This window comes from Oryctolagus cuniculus, chromosome 8, assembly GCF_051225735.1.
Source record: "Oryctolagus cuniculus isolate XC-2025 breed Fujian yellow rabbit chromosome 8, ASM5122573v1, whole genome shotgun sequence".
Lineage (NCBI taxonomy): Eukaryota > Metazoa > Chordata > Mammalia > Lagomorpha > Leporidae > Oryctolagus > Oryctolagus cuniculus.
In genome coordinates, this window is record NC_142874.1 from 48593076 (window position 1) to 48615644 (window position 22569).

At 50.7% G+C, this 22569-nt stretch overlaps 1 protein-coding gene across 17 annotated transcripts in view; it reads right to left on the bottom strand.

Annotated features, from left to right (window-relative positions):
- Positions 1-696: 696 nt before the first annotated feature.
- The window catches only part of C8H4orf51 (chromosome 8 C4orf51 homolog), a 71896-nt gene continuing 50023 nt past the window's right edge, over positions 697-22569 (bottom strand). For 3 of the 17 annotated variants that reach the window (XM_089302426.1, XM_089302428.1, XM_089302412.1), the window contains 4 exons: positions 20532-20592; positions 19635-19708; positions 16802-16965; positions 697-888 (listed from right to left, as the gene is read on the bottom strand). In XM_089302426.1, the coding sequence (XP_089158552.1) occupies positions 16858-16965; positions 19635-19708; positions 20532-20592 (243 nt within the window). In that variant the 3' untranslated portion in view covers positions 697-888; positions 16802-16857. Of the gene's footprint in view, positions 889-3519; positions 3622-7315; positions 7548-13006; positions 13124-16801; positions 16966-18085; positions 19305-19634; positions 19709-20531; positions 20593-22569 lie in introns of those variants that run through there. The other 14 variants (XM_089302425.1, XM_089302411.1, XM_051820045.3 and 11 more) reach the window with 11 other exon arrangements.

Sequence of the window (22569 nt, forward strand, 5' to 3'; positions counted from 1 at the left end):
GCTGCTCACGACAGGACAGACGGCCCCTCCCATCTCTACAGCATGGGATCCGGGCATCTCTAAGCTGGCCAGTCATCTGGCCTTTGTTTGCATTTAAATCCAAGAACACAGACACTTTTCCCACTGTCATGCTACAGAAATAGATTTTAAGCAGACACCCAAGGCCTTGTCTTCTATAACGTGTCTGTGGCTGACTGTTCACTTTGTGGCCATCCACAAACTAAGCCTGCGCGTTTAACACAGCCCCAGCCCTGGCCCCCAGGAAGCCAGGAGAAGCCCCAAGGCTTGTGGTTGAGCACCTCTAGCTCCTCACCCATGGTCAAGAGCACCACATAGGATCTCTTGCCTACCAGAGGTCACGGGCAGCTGGCAATAAGGGGAAGGTGCACCTCAGCAGTTGCCAAAAAACAGGTGTAAAATCACCCCAGCGAGAGCGCCAGGAGGGGCTCCAGGTGTGGTGGGGGTAGAGAGGGAGGCAAGGCGACAGCGGCGAGGGATTCCATCCGTGCCTCCGGAAGACCCAGAACGTACAACTGGGCTCCCTCCCAGCAACAGCTTGGAACCTGAGAGCAAGATCACCAGGTAAGAGGGTACCCTGGAAGGCTCGGATTGCAGCCCCAAGGAGCCGGAAATCACAAATATTCCAGGTGGTGCAGGCAGCATTCTTACCTACAGTGTTTGCCCAGAACAGAGGAGTCTCATACAAAATGGAGTTTATTTTGTGAACAGCTATGATTTACTAAGGCAAATGTCCGTAAAAAAAAGCCCCGGAGATGAGTGAAATGCGGTCCAAGACCCCCGTTCTACCCCTGTCCAGGTTATTCATCAACACCTGTTCTTCTTTATGAAGTAGATTTCTCATTCACAGTTCTTCCTTGAGAGTTGGATCTGTAAAACAAGAAAATGCAAATCCTGCTCACACTGGTAGGTATTACCAAAGAGAAAAGGAAAGCCAACTGCCATAGCCTCTTAGAAAGGAAATCCCTTTCGTTCCAGTAAGGTATGGATCATTTAATGAGTTCTAGGTTTCCCAAACAGGCAGATCTGAAGCAGAGAACCAAACTCAACTGAGACTATAAAATTTATTCATTCCCCTCCTCTAGCCCCTACCAGTGGTTTTCTACCCTATTTAGTGAGAATATCTGGATCTCATAGAATGGCTTTCGTTCCTGAGGGACATCACCACAGAGCTGACCACTTGAACTTGAAGCCTAGCCCAGACATGAACCAGGGATGTGATGATGACAAACCATTTACTGAGCATCCTGTACAAAGAGAGGTCTAGCTGGATGATCTCGAAGATCCCTTCCTCTCTAACACAGAGCCGTGACTCGTTCTAAAGAACAAAGAGCCAAGCTTCCTCCTACAGACATGATCGCCGAGAGGGCCCCTCCGTGTTTTCTCAGGGGAGAAAAGAAAACAACTGAAAACATTTTTTTTTCCTGCCCACTTCAAATGTTTGTCTTCTGATTAAAGGCAAATCACCAAGTTTGGATTGCCTGCAGACATTTTGAGGGGGGTTTAAACATAATTTACCAGATTGTGGGTACTTAATCTGGTTAGATGAGTTAGAGGTTAGCCAGAGGAGGGTTCAGAGGTTCAGCCCCGCCCACTCCCTCTGTCCAACTCTGTGTGCCCCCACCCAACTGCTTCCAGCCTCCCCCAGGGGTCTGCTCAACTCTCAGGCCGCCACTTTCAAATGTTTGCTGTAGAAAAGTGGATGGCTCCTTTTAATGAGTACAATGAATGGTGTCTGAGTTTTAGCACAATGAAAGAATATACTAAATATTCTTATATTCCATCTCATTTTACAAAGACTTTCACCCCAGGAACTCTAAATGCATTATGAAAGCGAGCTCCCAGGCACTTCCCTCGGGTGGGAAGGCTCCCCATGTCTGCAGAGACATGGGGAAGTAACTCACTGCCCCCACCGTCAGACAAGCAGGGAGAGAGCATGCGCTGGGCGAGGACCAAGGAGTCACCCAGCCATCCTTGAGCCAGACTGCAGGGCTCCACCCAGATCAGCCCAGAAAGGTGAGGCTCGTCCAAGCTCGAGGACTTCCAGGTAGCGAGATGCATTTCCTAGGTAGCTGACCACAGCTTCACAGTGCGTGCTGTGAAGATCGCCAAGCCATGTCACCTGTGTCCCATTTCAAATAAGAATGCCTGTCGGGAGAGTCTCTGTGCAATGAGTCTGACTGGCATTTTCAGATGGCAAAGATCATCCATCCTGTATCTGCTCACCTCCATCTGTCTATCATCTCTCCATCTGTCCATCTGTATCCATCTATCTACTTTCTCTGTTCACCAAAAGAGCAAGCCCTGACAAAAGGCTTGAGTCTCACCATTTTGGGGGAAGCAATTCCAAGAACGAAAGTGAGAGGGAGGCGGTGAGGAAGGGAGCGCTCATCCCAGAGCGCACGGCCGCGCTGCTTATTCCTGGGGACAACTGGGATGCAGTCCCTTAGGACTCTCGTGCGGCGCTGTGTGAGTGTTTCTCAGACATGACAGCTCCGCGGATAGGAGGAGGAAAGCTGAGAGTAGCCCCCGAGGAGGTGAATCCAGGGGCACAGCCAGGTTTGCCCCTAAACAGGAGGACTGAGTAGGTCCCACAGGCAGCCACAGAGGTGGCAAAGATGACCTGGGACCGACGGCAAGAGCTTCATGGCAAAGCCAAAGGGAGGTGTTCCCACTGGCCGCACATGGAGCAAAAAGGCGACCTTGTGATGTGAGGAACAAGAAGCATCCGATAAAATGGCCTCACTTTGCATGAATGTGGCCATCACATTGGCCTCTAGATCAGTGTTGGCTGCCCAGCCACACATCCAACCTGCTGCCTTAGCTCAAAACCCCTTGCTCCCCGCTCCGGAGAAGGACCGATGGATGGGCAGTCAAGGTCAGCCTTGGGTCACGATGCTCAGGCCCGGAGATGTTGGCGCAGGAGCAACCGGCAAAGGCTCTCACCACACGCAGGCTCTCATTAGAGCCCCTTCTCATTGGAGTTCTCTAACAGGACGGTGCTCTCCAGCACTCCATTAGGGAGAAGGCACTTGACACGCATATGCGATGCCTCCCACCCTGAAGAGCCACCCTGACCTGGGAAAGGTGCATGAGTCCCCAAAATTACCCAGTCCAGGTGCCGGCTTGGGGTGCACCTGGGATGCCTGATTCTGCAGCAAAGCGCCCATCGAGTGCCGGCTACTCTGCTTCCGATACTGCTCTCTACTACTGAGCCTACCAAAGCAGCAGAAGGTGGCCCAGTACTGGAGTCCCTGGCACCCATGGGAGAGACCCGGATGGAGCTCCAGGCTCCTGGCTTTGGCCTGGCCCAGCCCCAGCTGCTGCAGTCATTTGGTAAGTGACCCAGCAGATCAAAGATCTCTTTCTCTCTTGATCTCCCTCTCTCTCTGTCATTCTGTCTTTCAAATAAATAAATAAACCTTAAAAAAAAAAAAAAAAAAAAGTCTACCCAGGCCTCTGGAGCCAGCCTTAAAACCCAAACTAACTGTCCCAACTTACCACAAACGGAGATCCAACAAATGGGTTGGGAGTGACAACCCAGCTAGAAGTAAGATTCTGTCTTCCGGGCATTTTCTCTGTGCGTGTAACTTCCCTAGGAACCTGAGGCAGAACAGAGTAGCTGCACTCAGAGGGAATAGTTCATCAAATCTTAAAATATTCAGAATTAGGGTCTTCGCTGTTTCCTTCCATTTCTAATACATGACAAGCAGTTCTTTCCCTAGTGGAAGATTAGAACAAGCACAGCCTGATGGCGGACTCCATACACACACAGAGCATACATAGGAAGATGTGCAGCACTCACGCACGACACAGGTGTAATGTAATAGCTATGTCTGTGTCCAAGCACTCAGAAGGGAGACGGTCAGTGTTCTTATTCTAAGATTTGTTTGAAAAGACTATTTTTCCGTTGTTCCTTTGTGCTGCTGAAAATAAAAACAGGTTGATGAAAGAGTCTAACATGTGAAAGGAATAATTAAGGGTCAAAGAAATCTCATTTATCAGCATACCTCCTTGCCCAACTTTTGTACAATGAATAAACAGGCATAGCAACGGGTCATCGCTGCACCCTCCGTCAAGGTCCCGTCTCTTTATGGCATCAGACAATGGACATAGCAGCAGCAAGAGCCAAATATGCAGGAGTCTTGGTTACACGAAGAGGCTGTGTATCTTTTTAAATGGACAGAATAATAATTTCCCGCTGAGGAAGGACTTTTCAGTTCGGCTTACTGCCTGTGGATGAGAGGCTAAACGTGTACATGCATGGTTCTGTGTTACAGGATTCTGTGTCTAACGATGAGCCCCTAACATTACCCATAATCCAATGCCTCCACCATCGTTACTCTCCACACCTGTTGTTCACAACATGAAGTTCCCATCCCAGCTGAACAATACTACAGAATGAGTCCAAGTCTATCTATTTCTCTTCCTCAGATGTCCCTCCTACCAATGTCTCCCTCTTCTTTTCATTTATTATTTAATGAGCAACAAATCCATGGAGAGTCAGTCGCTAGCAGCTAGTAAAGGAAGGGAGACAGATGAGCTAGTTCCTCTAGCTTTAAGGAGTCTACCAACCATCGGAAGACGTGTGTTTGAGCAAATGCACTATAACACCAGAGAGGCACACACAAACTGCTGGAGAGATACCGAATAGGTGGCTCCTAGTGCTAACGGGGGGAAAAGGAGGAGGCTTTATGGAGGACATCGTGTGCAATCTGCAATCTAAAGACTGAGTAGGATTTCTGCAGGCAGGGAAAGTGGGGAGGGCACTCCAGATTGCAAGAACAGCTTGAGCAAAGGCAAGAAGGTGAGAAGTGCCATGGTGGATTCTGTCATGCTGGAAGATTCCAGTGAAACCAAACAAAGCCAGCTTGCATAGGGCTTGTCAGGGAGGCTGAGTCCCACTCTGTCTCTACTGAAACAACTCTGTGGTTACTGAGAACAACACAAAATTGGAGGAGAACGGCAGGATTAGATGTGTGTTTTAGGAAGATAATTGTAGCAACCCTAAGACAGAAAGACTCAAGAGGCAGAAAAGGCAGAGAAATGAGGTGTATTCAGATCATCCTAAACTGAACCAGTCATCGTCTTCCCTCTCTGGCCCACCAGGGGTGGGGTCTCGTCTTCCCAGTTCCCAAGCTACAAAACTTGGAATCAGCTTTGCCCTTTTACCTCCTCCCTCCTTTTCTTCCTCCCTCCCTTAGGACAGCAAATCCATCACAGAGTCCTGTTACTCTTCTCTGACAAATATCCCATGCCTCTGTCCTGTCTTTTCCCTTCTTCAATCCTGGAATGCGGCATCCTCGCTAGGTCCAGCCCTGTGCATGGAATGGGACTTTCCCATGTAGAGAGGATGGAGCTCAGAAGAAAGTCCACGATCAGACTTGTAGATGTGGCCAGGATGTCTGAAGACAGCAGGGGAGGTGATGACGCCATGGCAGCAACAGCAATAAATGTGCCAGAAACCCAACTGTGGGAGATGCCAACGCCAGTGGAGGCTGGGGGCACAGACAGGGTGGAGGAGGCGGAGGCGGTGGAAACACCAGAGAAGGAGGAGAAATGTGTCATCAGAAAAGCTGATGGAGGCCGGCGCCATGGCTCACTAGGCTAATCCTCTGCCTTGCGGCGCCGGCACACTAGGTTCTAGTCCCGGTTGGGGCGCCGGATTCTGTCCCGGTTGCCCCTCTTCCAGGTCAGCTCTCTGCTGTGGCCCGGGAAGGCAGTGGAGGATGGCCCAAGTGCTTGGGCCCTGCACCCCATGGGAGACCAGGAGAAGTACCTGGCTCTTGACATCGGATCAGCGCGGTGCGCCGGCCGCAGCACGCCGGCCGCGGCAGCCATTGGAGGGTGAACCAACGGCAAAGGAAGACCTTTCTCTCTCTCTCTCTCTCTCTCTCTCTCTCACTGTCCACTCTGCCTTTCAAAAAAAAAAAAAAAAAAAGGCTGATGGAGAGAATGGCATGTAAAACTGTACAGAAGTTTGAGTAGGGTGAGGTTGAATCCCATAGCCTTTAGCACTTTGACGGTCCTTGGCGATCTTTAAGGATGCCATCTTGGTGGAATGGAAACCGAATTCTAACGAGTTAAAGAATGACTCCGGGGTGAGGAGCTGGTGGCCGGGACAGGTGTCTCTTCCTATCCTAAAGTTAGTAGTGAAAGGAGGTTCATGCATACCTAGCTCTTCCCCAGAGATGCCAAGTCTTCCATGTCCACCCTGGGAACTCTCACTTTCTCCCAGTCCCTACCCCATCCATGTACACAGCTGGTGTCCTCCTCCCCAGCCACACCCCAAACCAGCTTTCCCTTTCTTCTTGGTGTCAACTCATCCTCCAAAGTGCACGCGGACCGGCTCCACGCCATCCTGCTGTGGCTGCTGGCCAGGACAAAAGGCATCCACAGGAAACAGAGGCTACGTGTACAACACTCAATACCACTCCCGCTAAATACAAAGTCTGGACAAGCACAAAACACGAAGCCGAAGGATGGAAAGTCGGACTCGCCCAACCCCTCACCCTTCTGCTGCTGCCAGAATTATAAAACAAGGATTCCCATCTGGGTGGGGGGAGAAGGCTTGGAAGGTTTAAAATAAAAAGACGAATGTGGCCAGCCAGCCCAGTCTGAGTCAATACCGAAAGGTTAGAGCTAGGAGGTAAACCTTGCAGCTTAAAAGTGGTCGTTTACCTTAAAGCCCAGGTCTCACGTTGTCCTGTCACTTTCTTTTTTGTTTTTTAAGAATTATTTATTTATTTGAAAAGCAGAGAGACAGAGAAGAGAGAGAGAGAGAAACAGAGAGAGACAGAGAGAGAGAGAGATCTTCCACCTGCTGGTTCACTTCCCAAACATCTGCAATAGCCAGGGCTGGGCCAGGCCACAGCCAGAGAAGGCAGGAACTGAGTCCAGGTCTCCCATGCGGGCAGCAGGGCTGTCACCAGCTGCCTTGTGAGGCACACGAGCAGCAAGCCGGATCCGGAGGGGAGCAGCCAGGACTCAACCTGGCACTCTGGTACGTGGGCCACCAGGAGGCACCTCAAGGGCCAGCTCAGCCTGCTGAGTGCTGCAGACCTAACCCGGATGGGGAAGGATTGGATCTCCAGTCCTGCAGCTGGAGAGTCGGCAACAGCACAGTCCCGCTGCCTGCTCTTGCTGCTGCATCGCCAGCAGGAATAAAATCACCCTCAACAGACAGAAGGGGAAGAAAGGAACCGGGTTTATGCGATATAAATTAAATAAGCTGGGTTTTATTCAATACCATGAGAAAATTATTAATTCATGCCAGACACACAAATACAAACATTACCACACTGAAAGCATTCGCTCTGAAGGGGACCATCTGGCAGAGCCTCGCAGCCCGCACTCCGAGAAGCACAGTGTGTGTCACCGTGGTGGGCTCGTCCACCAAGGCGGCAAACACAGGAAGCGACAACTCCAGGGTGCTGAGGGGAGCACCTCGCGGTAATGGCAACCGCTGGGAACTTGTCACATATCGTCCAGAGGCGGGTCTGGGCTTACAAATGCTGCTTTATGAAAACCTAGAAGTCCAAAAACAAGAGGTGGTCGGTATTTTAGAATCCCTCAATAAGACGTGAGTCCATTGCCTGGGCACCGAGTTTCAGAAGGGGATTCACGCACCAAAGTAGAAGGCATTGATTGTTCAACATGCAGGCTGGAGAGAAGACGAAGGGGCGGGTAGGCAACTGGATGAGCGGGAGCTACAATTAATTACCGAGGAACCCAAAATGACAACTACAGCATCCGGAAGTTAGAGAGCGAATGCAAGCTGCTTTTTCATAGAACATACTTAGGAAAACCTCATTGCAGAAATGAGAGATAACTATGATATGGATAGCATTTTCCCCTCCCTGGGGGTGGACAGAACAGGGAAAACTTGCAGTCTAGAACTGCAAGGTTGGCTGCTGGTGAGGTCAGCAGAACGTGACCTTTACAGCCTTGGCACTTCTTGAGACCTCACTCCCTTCCTGGCTCTACCTGAAGCCATCGGACAGCCACCCAGCATGGTGTCATCACTATGTATGGACTCATCTGAAAAGGGTCCCAGGAGAGGACTGTGTTAGTAGGACACAGGCATCCCTGCTCACCCAGACCGAGGGAACCCCTGTCTTGAATTCTAGTGCGAATGGCAGCATCTGACAGCTGAGAGCTCAGACTGTGTCAGGGGTCTTGGGCCTGGAGCTACTCAGTCGCCAGTTCCCTTTCCATCAGAAGAGTAACTCATGACATGGGCTGAATCTGTGTTCTGTCTCATCCTATGGAACATTTTCATGTTAGACATGAAATGAAATGTGCGACGTGGAATAAAACACCTTCATGCAATCCAAAGCGAGGAGAATTTGGGTGCTCAGAGGAGAATTTGGGCGCTCAATGGTTTTCCTATATTCCTTACTTGTTTAGAAGTTTAACAAGTGTTTTTAGCTCTTTTTAAAAGGCAATATGCAGGGGCCAGCGCTGTGGTGCAGCGGGTTAACGCCCTGGCCTGAAGCACCGGCATCCCATATGGGCACCGGTTCTAGTCTTGGCTGCTCCTCTTCTGATCCAGCTCTCTGCCATGGCCTGGGAAAGCAGTAGAAGACGGCCCAGGTCCTTGGTCCCCTGCACCCACACAGGAGACCTGGAAGAAGCTCCTGGTTCCTGGCTTCGGATCGGCACAGCTCCAGCCCGTCGCGGTCAATTAAGGAGTGAATCATCAGATGGAAGACCTCTCTCTCTCTCTCTCTCTCTCTCTGTTACTCTTTCAAATAAATAAATAAATCTTTTTTAAAAAGGCAATATACACATACTATAAAATAAGATCCAAGTCAATGACAAGGGTTCAGGAAGAGAGTGAAAGAGCCTAATTTAATGTTGGTTTGCGTCTTGTTCAGGGTGCTAGTGTAGGCTGAATACCAGCTTGAGTGTGAGCCCTTCTCAAACCTTGCCCCTCTGTGCCACATCAGCCGCAATGCACGGACCTACACAATCAGTGGGACAACCTCCTCAGCCTAGAGTAGTGAACTGGGCAGCTGGGCAGAGTTGCACGGGTCAGACCCCAAGCTAAAAGTCCTGTTGTGCTGGAGTCTTGGTCACTGTGCTGCCTTTTCTGTCCAAATCTATATCTCTTCATAATAGCTCATTTACGACAAGTGAGATCACTAAATAAGGGAACAAAGTATTTGTCTGTGCTTCTCAGAAGCTACCAGCCGCTGAAGAGAACTTATAGGCAGGAGATGATACACGAACGACATACAGGGAAAGAGTTACAGAGAAACAAGTGGGATGTCAGGGCATCCAGTTCCACTTCTCATTCTACCGAAGAAGAAATTATGGCTTGGATATGCAAAAAAGAGAGAGAGCCAGAGAGAGATTTTTGGTTAATCAGCAAGAATTATTTATGTAACTCATTGTAACCCATGGCAGTCTTGTGGTTAGGCCTCAGCATCAAATCACATAGACAATACTCCCACAGAAAAAATACAATTAACAGCAACTTGAGTCTTAGATTTTCCATGAAGCAGCAAAGAGAGGAGTATATTTTTAAGATCTTAAAAGTCTGCTTTACCTGTTTTCCTTAACCAGCAACGAATCTCTCCAAGCCTTACTTCTCTCTCTTTTTCTATAGCCTCTTAAAACCCCCTCCAGAACTTGGGCCACACAGGCCCTTCCCTCTCTCCCTCTGTACTTGATTTTATGGATCAATTTAACCTTTCTCATTTCTTCTTCCCCACCCCACATCCTAGAACTAAAGAAAGACCTGAATCTTCAGGTGGAAAGTGCCTTTCCTTCCCTTTACAAATAAAGTCACACACAGTGATATCAAAATAGAACTAAGACAATCCTACAAGGTATTAACAGGATAGAGAGCAACTTCCCACCAAGGAGAAAGATTCAGATCTATAGGAGACTGCTCGTCAACAGCAGCCGTTTCAGCTTAGAAATGATCAGGAAAAATACACCTGTACTCAGAGTTCTCTAACAAGCCAGATGAACATTCAGAGGTCAGAATAAATTCTCAGACACACAGGCCCTCAGAAAAATGCATGACTCACTCTCTGACAGAGAAGATGACAAAAGAAAACCTATCACAGGATGTACTCCAGCAATTAGAAAACTGAATCTAAAAGGTAGTCTTCGGCTATAAGCGAGGACTGTAAGTGGTCAAGGAGAGTGTATGAATATATTCATGTTTATTTTTGTTATGAGAAAGTGATCTTTTTTCAAAGGTTGGGAAGAAAGGAAGGTAGAAAACACAACTTAATTATTTATTTCCTTTCTATTCTACCTTTGCATGATATAAGGAGATTTCAAAAGGTTCATGGAAAATGGAATTAAAAGACAAGTTTGTTTTGGTACAAAAAAGAATATGAAATTCAATGGATAGTTTTTTCATAAACCATATGCTCCATGAAGTTTCTGAAGATCCCTTGTATGTCACTAGGAAACGCTTTTCACAAAATGCTTTCAGATAGATTGCCAGTTGCCAGAACCACAGGACCTACAAAATATGCTTTTAAGAGGGAACCATGTTAGGAAAATATGAACTCCAGCCAAACTTGGAAACACAGTTGCTGAGTTTAGTGATCCCTTGTGCCATGGACACTGGCAGCCTTCTACAGTCATGGTGACGACACCTCTGGATCTGAGAAGAGTTGACAGACCTGAAATTTAGTAGAGCAACACTGGCTCTTGTTCTTATTCTCCCTATCATACCGGACTAGACTATGGTGGACGAGAACAGGGGAGGTGAGAACAATGATACTCCAGACTGGCTGATGAGCTCAGAAGGGTTTCATGAGATGTCCAGGCTTTGTGGTTTATGGGCAAGGGCACTCTCACTGCCAGGGGACAGCAGCAGGGCTCCTGCTCTGCCCAGGAGGCCCTCGGATGAAAGATCTTGGGCTCCACAAAGGCTCCTGTTGCGAGGCTCATACTGCTGCTGCCTATGTCATATGCCATGAATTTAGGGCTTGGAATCTCTCACTTGAACTTTTTTACGCCATCCCTAGTGTGTGCCAGAAAAACAGCAGCTGCCAAAAAGCAGACATTTTCCTGTCTCTAAAAATAAAATGCTGGCAATGCTGCAGGCCCCTGTGCCAAGACCTGGTCCTTCCCAGCATAAACAATAGGTAGTCAAGTCGATCAGAGGTAAATACTGAGTCCTAACAGGCCGAAGGCCAGCCTGAAATGCCTGGGTCAGGGCATGTGCACCTCCCTAACCAGCTGGCGGAGGGCACCTGCTGCCCCAGCCAGGGACCAGGTGTGGCTGGGAGAGGGGAAGGACCCAGGTCACACCAGAGACCTTGACCCAGTGGAGGTCCTGGAGCTCCGCCCCCCCACCTCCCCAAGTCCTGGGCATACAGTGAGAGATCTCAGAGCCTGTGAGATCCTCTGCAGAGAAAGCTCCCTGGGAAGGAAGCGTTTCATAAGCATCCTTCACTCACCACCCGAAGCTGCACTTGTCACCTGTCAAAACCTTTCAAGCCCAGCTGAGCACCTCACCTGCTACACAGAGGCCCAAGAAAACCTCCTTAGTGTCTGAGTGCTGCAACAGAGTCAGCAACCCCGCTCTAATTGCCTCCTGGCTCACCAAACGCTTCCACGGCATTTGTTTAAGCCCCTGTGCCTTGTCATTAGGGTTCAAATCTTCCTGAGACCATATGCTTCGCTTTTTACTGATTTGGGGACCTGAAGGGACTCAAAGGAGTTTGGAGAGGAGAGGGCCTAAATATAGCAAATATTTGCCAGCATAATCACTCCATAAACAAGCTGCAGTGGAACGGAGCGTAGGACCGACCCAGGTGACGGATGTCACTCACCCAAGCGTCACATCATAAATAAAACTGAATGAGCCCATTCTCTCTCACGCAGCACCAGGGTGACGCCTGTTCACTCTATAAATATTTATGAAGTCACCATCCTTAAAAGACTCTCTTTTTCCAGGTAAGTAGATGCTAATGAAAAAGTTATGCGGAGCTTTTCCTGCAATTATGAAAACGTCACCATAGCTTTTCAAGTGCATCTCGTGGAAAGGAAAACAAAAAAAAGAGAGAGAGAGGAAAAGGAAAAACCAGCCGTGATGCCATGTGGCTGCTCTACATGGAGATCTCGTTTAAGCCAGTCAAGGATCATTCTCATCTGAAAAGTGACAGCCTCCTCTGGTGGAGGTGGGTGGGGACAGGAGGAGGAACACCATCAGTCCCTTAACCCAGGCCTGCAGAATGAAGGGAGCAAAAGCACATCCTTGTCACCCAAGATCAGAGCCCTCCCACCACCCCTTGGCTGGGGGAGAGGAGGAAGAGAAGGAGACATTCTCCTTAGCGCTCAGCTTTCTGGGCCTGTCTCTTAGTAACAGGAAAAATGTACACCTCCCCCCATTACCCTGCTCATTTGAAAAGAATTCCCAGAATGTGGGGATGTGTGCCTGGTGTCTCTCTGGGGCTTATGCAAAGTCCACCCCTCTTGCCATTGGTTACTCCCTCTGATTGCATTAGGAATGGCACACTAGACACCCCACCCCCACCCTCACCCCCACCCTGCCCCAGCACTACACTGCTGCAAAGGACAGCCCCCTCTGGTTCCTGGGACCTCCCCCGCCCACCCCTCCTCCCAGTCACTGCAGCAGTGTGCCACCTGGGACTCTCAAACCATTGTCTCCACTACAATACACGTTAATTTTCCTGTCACTTTGCAGCTTACATGTTATTCATCTCTTATATGCACCAACGCCCTTGCCCAAGTCCAAGCCTGCTCCTTTCCCAGCGATGGCCTCCTGCCTGGGCTCCGCTCCCCTCCAAACCTCAGGGTGGCCCCTGCTCCAGCAGACCAAGACAGCCCCGGCGGGGAGAGCTGGTGATCATTTGACTCTAGCCTCCGGGAAGTCTCGTTCCACAAAGAACAAGAGGCTCTGGTGTTGTGAAATGAGTCACAGGCTGCCTTGACCGTGCCTATCTGGGGAGGCCAGGGCGGCCATGTATGGTCCGTGCTCCCGGCCACCCACCTCTCTGTGTCAGTCGCGGTGCTCTGCCAGGACAGCCTGAGTCATAAAACGCAGCGCATTCCTTGGGCATTGGGTAGTCTTTCCTTGTTCTTCCTTTGCTTTTGTTTTAGGCAGCACCTGGTTTCATTTTAAAAACCCAAATAAAACCGCACGGTCAGGGTGGGGGTGAGGGGACAGAAAGGAAAGACGAGGGAGAGAAAGGAGAAAAACCCAAGTCTGGGGAAGGCAGGGAAAGGCTGTACCTCCCCAGAGAGGCGAGATGTGGAGCAGAGACTGCACTGCAGGTGAAAGGCGGAGAGCAAGGGGCCTGCTGCCCAAGCCCCCCCCCCACACACACACACCCCCGTGTACGAGAACGCAGCGGCTGACCGGCTCTCCTCCCACCCTCCTGCCTCCCACTAGGCCACAGTACTGGGAGAATCAGTGCTTCACTCATACACCACGCCACCTTCCCCAAGCCAGCCACCTGTGTTGTTGCTGTTGGATGCTTATTGATTTGTAAGGCAGAGAGGGAGGGGGAGAGGGGGAGAGAGAGAGAGAGAGAGAGAGAGAGAGAGAGAGAGAGAGAGAGAGATCTTCCATCTGATGGTTTTCTTCCCAAACGCCCACACAGTTGGACAGCTGGGTCTGGGCCAGGCCAGGATCTTCATCTGGGGCTCCCACGTGGGTGCAGGGTCCCAAGTACTTGAACCATCACCTGCTGCTTCCCAGGTCGCTCATTAGCAGAAGTGGGACAGGATCCTAGGCCTTCCGACGCGGGACGTGGAAGTTCTACGTGGCTCAACCTCTGGGCCGCAGTGCCCGCCCCCTCCTCCCGAGTCTCCTCAGTGAGTCACAGCCTGGTGTCTGGTGAACACTGAGGAACATCGTGTTGTGACGTCCATGATTGTAGGAATCGGCCTGTTCCCTCTTTCTGGGATGGCAAACCCTAACTCCCATGTGAGGCACGACTTTCCACAAGTTAACATGTTTCCTGCCCTTCCAGGAGAGAGGAATGGGGGCCAGGGAAGGAGGTGACACAGACCCACCCATTCCCAGGTTACCGTCAAATGGAATTTCCGCGGCCAGGTTATTTTTGTAAACTCCTCTGTGAGGCCTTGACATTGGTGTTTAAGATCAGAACGGAGCCGGCTCTGTGGTGTAGAAGGTTAAGCTTCTGCCTGCAGTGTCATCATCCCATATGGGCTCCAGTTGGGAGTACCAGCTGCTCCACTTCCAATCCAGCTCCCTGCTAATGCACCTGGGAAAGCAGCTGAGGCTGGCCCAGGCGCTTGGGCCCCTACACCCGTGTAGAAGACCCTGAAGAAGCTCCTGGCTTCAGATGGGCCCAGCTCTGGCTGCTGTGGCCATTTGGGGAGTGGACCAGCAGATGGAAGACCTTTCTCTGCCTCTCCCTCTCACTGTTAACACTGCCTCTCAAATAAATATTTTTTTTTTTAATTTATTTATTTATTTATTTTTTTTTTTGACAGGCAGAGTGGACAGTGAGAGAGAGAGACAGAGAGAAAGGTCTTCCTTTTTGCCGTTGGTTCACCCTCCAATGGCCGCCACGGCCGGCGCGCTGTGGCCGGCGCACCGCGCTGATCCGATGGCAGGAGCCAGGAGCCAGGTGCTTTTCCTGGTCTCCCATGGGGTGCAGGGCCCAAGCACCTGGGCCATCCTCCACTGCACTCCCTGGCCACAGCAGAGAGCTGGCCTGGAAGAGGGGCAACCGGGACAGAATCCGGCGCCCCGACCGGGACTAGAACCCGGTGTGCCGGCGCCGCAAGGCGGAGGATTAGCCTAGTGAGCCGCGGCGCCGGCCTTCAAATAAATATTTTAAAAAATAAAATAAAACAGAATTCTTATAAGCTAGGCTTTGCATCCAGTTTTTTAAAAAGTACTGAGTGAATGCCTGGTGGCCAGTCCGACGATGGAGAGCTGTATTTCCTTGTAGTAAGAGTAGTGACCACAGCACAGGCCCAGGGTTTCTAGGTCCCAGACACGGGGCTGCGAGCTCCAGCAAAGGCCTCTGCCTCCCTCTGCCTGAGATTCTCCAGTGAAGCTGCCAGGGCAAAAATCCTGGAGGTTCCTGAGTGGCTCCAGGGCTGCGTTTCCAATGCACGGTTTTGGCGAGTTTAATGGAAACCATAGGAAAGGTTCCCGGGAATCAGCCCAGATGGCTCCCCTGGAACGCATTTAGCCCAACCTGGACTAAAGGCCAAAAATACCCACTAGGAGTCTGGGGGTGGGGAGGGGGGAGAGGCAACTTGCAAGGAGCTTTCCACCCTGGCAGTCTCGGGAAACCGGGCTTAAGGGGAGCGGGGCGTGAGGGCGGGCCTGGGCCGCGGGCAGGGCTGGGAGGCTGCCCCTGTCCTACCCCGGCCCGGGCCTCCCCACGACGCCGCAGTAGTTGTGGCCCTCTGCGGCCCTGGGCGGCAGCGGCGGGGGGCTTCTCCCCGCGCGCCTGGTGAGGCGGTGCCGGGGCCTCCCGCCAGCTCGCCACGCACCGCTGGGGGAGGAGAAGGAGGCGGGCCGGGCCGTGTGGGCGGCACGATCCGGGGCAGGGAGAAGGCGGGTCGGGGGCCGAGGGGAGGCCCCGGGGCGTGCAGGGGAGGAGGATCGCCTAACGGGAAGGTGTAGGAGGAGGCCAGGAGCTGTCCTGTGGCTGCTGGGAGGGGCACGGTGAAGGAAGGAGGCAGATCCTGGCGGAAGAAGGGCTAGGGTGCTGGGGAGGAGGAAGAGGACCACAGAGGGGGGAGGGCTGTGGGCTTACGAGAGGAGGACAACCGTGGTGTGGAGGAGGCGGTGTGGGGGGGTGGTGGAGGGAGGAGGACCAGGGGTGTGGGGGATGGTGGAGGGAGGAGGACCATGGGTGTGGGGAGATGGTGGAGGGAGGAGGACCATGGGTGTGGGGAGATGGTGGAGGGAGGAGGACCAGGGGTGTGGGGGGATGGTGGAGGGAGGAGGACCACGGGTGTGGGGGATGGTGGAGGGAGGAGGACCAGGGGTGTGGGGAGATGGTGGAGGGAGGAGGACCATGGGTGTGGGGGATGGTGGAGGGAGGAGGACCAGGGGTGTGGGGGGGATGGTGGAGGGAGGAGGACCAGGGGTGTCGGGGGATGGTGGAGGGAGGAGGACCAGGGGTGTGGGGAGATGGTGGAGGGAGGAGGACCAGGGGTGTGGGGAGATGGTGGAGGGAGGAGGACCACAGGTGTATGGGGGGATGGTGGAGGGAGGAGGACCATGGGTGGGGGGGGATGGTGGAGGGAGGAGGACCATGGGGGGGGATCGTGGAGGGAGGAGGACCATGGGGGGGGGGATCGTGGAGGGAGCACGAGGGCCGGGGACATAGGAAGAGGGGTAAGTAGAAGAGACGGACCTCCTGGCAGCGGCAGGCAGCGGAATAACAGGAAGGCAAGAGGGGGCGCCCGCTGCGGGCTCAGGCAGAGCAGGTCGCAGACCTAGTGCTGGAACCTGGCAGGCAAGGCGCGGACGGTGCCGGGAGAGACCCTGAACGCAGGGACACCTTCTCACACCCCGGCAGGGGCCCCAGGCCAGGGCGGGAGAGACCCTGAACGCAGGGGCAACTTCTCAGTCCCACGCAGGGACCCCAGGCCAGGGCGTCTTTTCTGCACTTCTAGGGAGGTGACTGCGCCCCACGTCTTCCTTTTGAGAGCTCTTATCAGTTCTAAGGATCACTCTGTCTCCCTCCTCCACGGACAGAGAAAAGCAGTGTGTGGGGGTGGGTTGGGGGTGGGGGCCACGCGGGGCCCAGGGAAGGGCCGGGCACGGGCGCGCTGCGGGGCCTCTTACCGCTCAGTGCTTGTCCCGCAGACTCCGGGCCTCCTGCGTTGCGGCCTCGCGGCGTCTCAGCTGAAACGCAAGAACGGCCTTCCCCGACCACAATCCGAGTACTGATCGGCCTCGGAGTCTTCGGAGGACACCGTCGAACTTCCAGAACCCCAGTGCTTGCGAAGCTGCGGAGACACGGCTTGCCTGTGAACGCGCGCTCACCCACAAAGGGCGCCTTTCCCCACGCGATGAGAACGAGGTGGTCCCAAACCAGACAGCACTCGTGAGCAGGAGGTGGGCTGGCGCCTGCCGCTTTTACCTCACCTGGAACCTTCCCGTGTCATAGGCTGTCAGAATCACTACAGAAGCCCCCACAGTCCCTTAATCCTCCTGTAGCCAAAGAGCCTCCTCCAACCCCCTCCCTCCTTTTCCTTTCATCCCAACATTCTTCAGGGTGCATTTCTGGCTTCATTCAAAAAATTATGGAAAATGCGTATTAGGAAAAAACTACACATGATTTCAAAACATATTTCTGCACCAAAACAAACACCTTTTAACCTCATTTTCCACGCAGGTTAGAATCACAGTGGTGCATCATGAATTCCGAGACTAGGACCTAACAATGTAAATATGTAGAGGTTCGTTACCAAAGGCACCAGACACCTGGCAAACACTGCTCAAAGTGAGAATATCCTTAAATAATGGTTGAAACGTTTCATTAAATCCCTGCTTGTTGCTAACGCAGGAATGGGCGTTTTTTTTTATCTCAAAACTTATTTTCCTTCCCCCAAGTAGAACACCCTTTAAAATATAGTAAGATTCGGAGCAGGTATTTGCACAGGGGTTAAGTCGCCCTGTTTCCTTATCAGGGTGCCTGGGTTCAAGTCCTGCCTCTGCTCTGTATGTCAGCATTCTTCCTTATGTGCATCCCGGCAGGCAGCAGGTGATGGCTCAAGTGCTGAGATCAACTAGACGGGTTCTTGCCTTCAGCCTGGTTCAGACCCAGCTGTTTTAGGTATCTGGGGAGTAAACCAGCAGGAAAACCTCTCCCCCCCCCCTCTTTCAAATGCAATGAAAATAAAGCAATTTTTAAAATAGGTACAACGACTTGCCTTGTCTCATAAGTTAAGCAATCATGATTTTTTTTTTTCAATCAGGACTGTAGGGCCAAGCTTTCTCAGATAAGCTCCAATATTAATAGTGGGGGGTATGCAGTGCGGGGTGGGGGTACGTTTAGTTTCTTCTTGCATCACCACAACAGGAGCAGGGTGTAGTGTCACTTATCGTCCAGCATGGCTGACTTACCGGCGGTGGCTGGGTGCACAGAGAATTCCCTCTCGGGGAGAAGCCGGGGAAGCACCTTACAGAGAACGGCAGCTGTTTGCTGGAACAGCTGCAGACACTGATTGGCAATGGAATCGCTTGGCAGCGGCACAGCGCTGTGCAGCAGGAGGGATTATTTATTTAACAATAGTTAATGATTCTCCCAAGCCATTCCCAGGAGGCCAGCAAGCAGTACGAGACTTTCAGGAAATCATCTCCCCTTCCTAGAAGCAGCCACCAAGCCCCGGGGGTGCAGGGAGGTCTCTGGCTGCCCCCACAAGATACAGAACTTGCTGTGGACCACACAGCTTCAAGTGCCCCCGAGTAACCCCTCCACAGCCTGCCACAGCCTGCCACAGCCCTGCCTTCCTGTGCTTGAAATGCACCAGGTCCTCAAGCAGAAAACTCAAGAAAAATGCACCATTTTGGTTACCATTAAAGTAGACTAGCTGTCTGGGAGCCAAGGGGGATCATCCAGCCCTGTCCCATTAGCTAAATTCATCAGATTCTCAAGTTCACGGCTGTGGACCAGCATTTCCGAAGTGCTATGTGTCTGTAACAGGTGGTTCTGTGATTATGTCAGCTGGTACTTGAAAAACTTTTTTTTTAATGCTCAGGATTTTTTTTTTCTAACATGAGGGGAGTTCAAAAAGTTCATGGAGAAACAATTCGAAGATAAGTTTATCACAGTGCAAAAGGTTTTGAAAGCCGGCATACCAGGGGTCTTCAACAAGTTCATGGAAAATGCATGTTATGTGTATCATGCGTGGATTTCAACGTTTTCTGCACCAAAATGTATCTTTTCATTGCATTTTCCATGCATTTTTACCTTCATACACATAGCTAGCATATCACATCAATGGTATTGCAAATATAATTACTTAATGTGAGTGAAGTTTTTTTAAAGTTAACAAAGATATCCTAATAAACAAAGTAGGATAGCAAAAACAGTCATAACTTCTTAATAATTGAACTCAGGAGGGTTCATGGAAAAACCAGTTTTTATTCTTTCTTTCCACTTATTCTGTAAGAATCTCTGCCAGAACTCTAGGACATACCATGAATTGCATTTGAACATCCTGATAGAAATAGTGGGCTTTGAGAAAGTCTGGTTAGACCAGGGAGAACCCCTGGTCTGAAGGGCCACAACAGGGAGCAGGCAGGTGGCAGGACAGGCGCGTGAGGCGGTAGCCCCTGGACCCTGGGCACGAGGGAAGGACACTCAGCATTTCCCACCTTTTTCACAATACCCCCAAATCTCACTGGCTTATTATTTGGACAGTGCAATTCCCATAATCCTCTTTGAGGTTCATTTCTCCCAAGCTGGAAAAATCTATGCAATTGTTCTAGGCTTTCAGGAAGACTGTACCTTGTCTCACAAGAGCTCTACTTTTCATCTGATTATAAATCAGAACAGCCTTTTATACCAGCTCTGAACGCTCACACCCACGGGCAGGCAGACGCACCCGGCAGCCCACTTCCTGTGGCTCCCCAGGGTTCCCCTTTCGGATGACAGTAAGAAGATTCTTACATGACTCAGGAAGCCTTCCCCTTGTCTCTTGTAGTTCAGTAAGATCACATGTGCTGGCCTGGTAGGCCTCATATCTAGGGTGAAAAGGCAAACAATGTGTAAGTGCTGATGGCAGCCAGAGTCTGCTGGGACTTCCTGACATTCCTCAGTCAGTTCTTCCAATCCCAGGTGGGCATTTAGTCTTACTGGTTAAGAAGCCCAAGACCCATATGGGAGTGCCTGGGTTCAATTCCTAGCTCTGGCTCCTGACCCCAGCTTCCAGCTAATGCAGACCCTGGGAGGCGGTGGCGATGGCTCAAGTTGCTGGATCCCTGCCATCCATGGAGGAGATGAAGTTGAGTTCTGTGCTCCCACCTTCAGCCTGGCCCAGCCCTGGCTGCGGCAGGCATTTGGGGAGTGCACCAGCAGATGGGAGATCTCTCTGTGCGTCTCACTCTATCTGCCTCTCAAATAAATCAACACAAATTTTAAAATAATAGTTCCACGCCGGCTGTGGCGGCCATTTGGGGAGTGAACCAACAGAAGGAAGACCTTTCTCTCTCTCTCTCTCTTTCTCTCTGTCTATAACTCTACCTATCAAAAAAAAAAAAAAAAAAAGAATAGTTCCAAACTCTTTCATATATAATCCCGATCCCGGCCACCGCCACAACCTCCTCATGTACACCTCCTGTTTCAGAGCTGCTGAGTGCTGAGTGGCCCATCTGTCGGATTTCTCCTTCCTGTTACTTCTGCCTCCAACTCTCCTTTTTGTTAGAAGAGGGACAGGAAGGGGCAAGCAGAATGCAACCAGCCTTAAATGGCCCCAGACTATGAAAAATAAGAAAGTATCAGATGGAGATCATGATTAAAATAAAGGCAGAAAAAAGACATCAAGCAGTAGTTTAGGAGGAGACTTACAGATTTTTCCATAACTTCGAGGTGCCGGAGAAAAATCATCAAAGCACCAAATTTGGTGTGCCTGCAAAAAGGAGAGCTCAAAGTCAATCCCAACCACAATAACAGAAACCTAATAAAATTATTAGATTTGGCCGGCGCCGTGGCTCACTAGGCTAATCCTCTGCCTGCGGCTCCGGCACCCCGGGTTCTAGTCCCGGCTGGGGAACCGGTTCTGTCCTGGTTGCTCCTCTTCCAGGCCAGCTCTCTGCTGTGGCCCAGGAAGGCAGAGGAGGATGGCCCAAGTGCTTGGGCCCTGCACCCACATGGGAGACCAGGAGGAAGCACCTGGCTCCTGGCTTTGGATCGGCGCAGCGCTGGCTATAGCAGCCATTTGGGGAGTGAACCAACGGAAGGAAGACCTTTCTCTCTCTCTCTCTCTCTCTCTCTCTCACTGTCTAACTCTGCCTGTGAAAAAAGAAATTTATTATATTCTCTCTGTAATTCAAAAGACGCTTTGATACTGCTGTGAGAAGCTGCCATAGGCCAGGGGGTGTTTAGTTTAGCAGTTAAGAAGTCCACATCCCACATCAGAGTGCCTGGGTTGAATTCCTGGCTCTTGATCTCGACTCCTGCTTCCTGCCAGTGTAGACCCTGGGAGGCAACAGTGATGGCTCAAGTGACTGGGCTCCTGCTGCCCACGTGGGAGACCTGGATTGCATCCCTCCTGGCTGCCACCTGACTCAGCTCAGTTGTGGTGGGCATTTGAGGAATGAACCAACAGATGGGCAATCTCTGTCTGTGTTTGGCTCTTAAATGAATAAATAAGTACATAAAGAAAGTCTTAAAAATTCACTTTAATAACAGATAATAACAGTAAAATGCAATGACAAAATTGGAGAAAATATTAATGAAGTAGGAGAACAATCCTAGCTTTCATGAGTCTATAAGACAAAGCTAAACATCCTACTAGAAAAATGGCAAAGGAAATAAACAGTCATACCCTATCATTCATGGATTCCAGATTTACAAATTCACCGACTTGCTAGAATTTATGTGTAATCCTAATCCCAAAGTCAATACTAACAGCACCTTTGAGGTTATCTGTGGACATGCCTGGAGTGGCAAAAATTCAAGTCACCAGACAGGTACCTTCCCAGCCTGAAGGTGAACAAGGCAAACAAGGTCGTACTGACGTCAGGTGTCCTTTGCAAAGCCTATTTAGTGTCATATTTTTGCCATGTTTTTTTTTTGGTAATTTCACCATGCGCAATGGCTCCAAGAACTGGGCTGAAGGGCTGTCCAGCATTCCTAAGCACAAGAAGCCTGTGATATGCCTTCCAGAGAAAAGACCTGTGCTAATTAAGATTCCCTTACCTATGATGTAGAACCCTGTTGGCTGTGAGCTCAGTGGTAATAAATTAGCAACCTATATTAAAGTGTCTTTAACAGAAACATACATACAAAGTTACATATTGCTCTGCTGGCAAAAAACATTGTGATTGGCGGCTCACAGGATCCTACCCTGGCATTTCCTGGGAGCAATGGTTCAGTACTCCTTAATTCAGAGTTCAAGGTCAAGGCAACATTTAGAAACATAACTACCGCAAATAATGAGAATCAGCCTGAAGAACTATCAACAATTAATAAACATAAGATACTCAACTTCACTGATAAATAAATGAAATTGAAAAAATTTTAATATCCTCATCTACCAAATTGGAAAGCACTAAGATTATTTTTTTACAGCCAGTGTTGGAGACAGCGCAGGAAAAGGCACTCTCTTGCACTGTTGTTCTGGAAGGCAATTCGGCCATATAGAAGTGGAGTGAGACAGGCGCATGGCACAGTGGTTAAGACACTACCTGGGCTGCTCAGACCCCGGAACAGAGGGCCTGGGTTCAAGTCTTGGTTCTGCTCCTGATTCCAGCTTCCCACTAATGCACACTCAGGGAGGCAGCTGGTTGTAGCACAGGCACTTGTATCCCTACAGATGGAGTTTTTGGCTTTGGCCTGGCTCAGCCCTGCATGATGCACGCATGTGGGGCATGAACCAGCATAC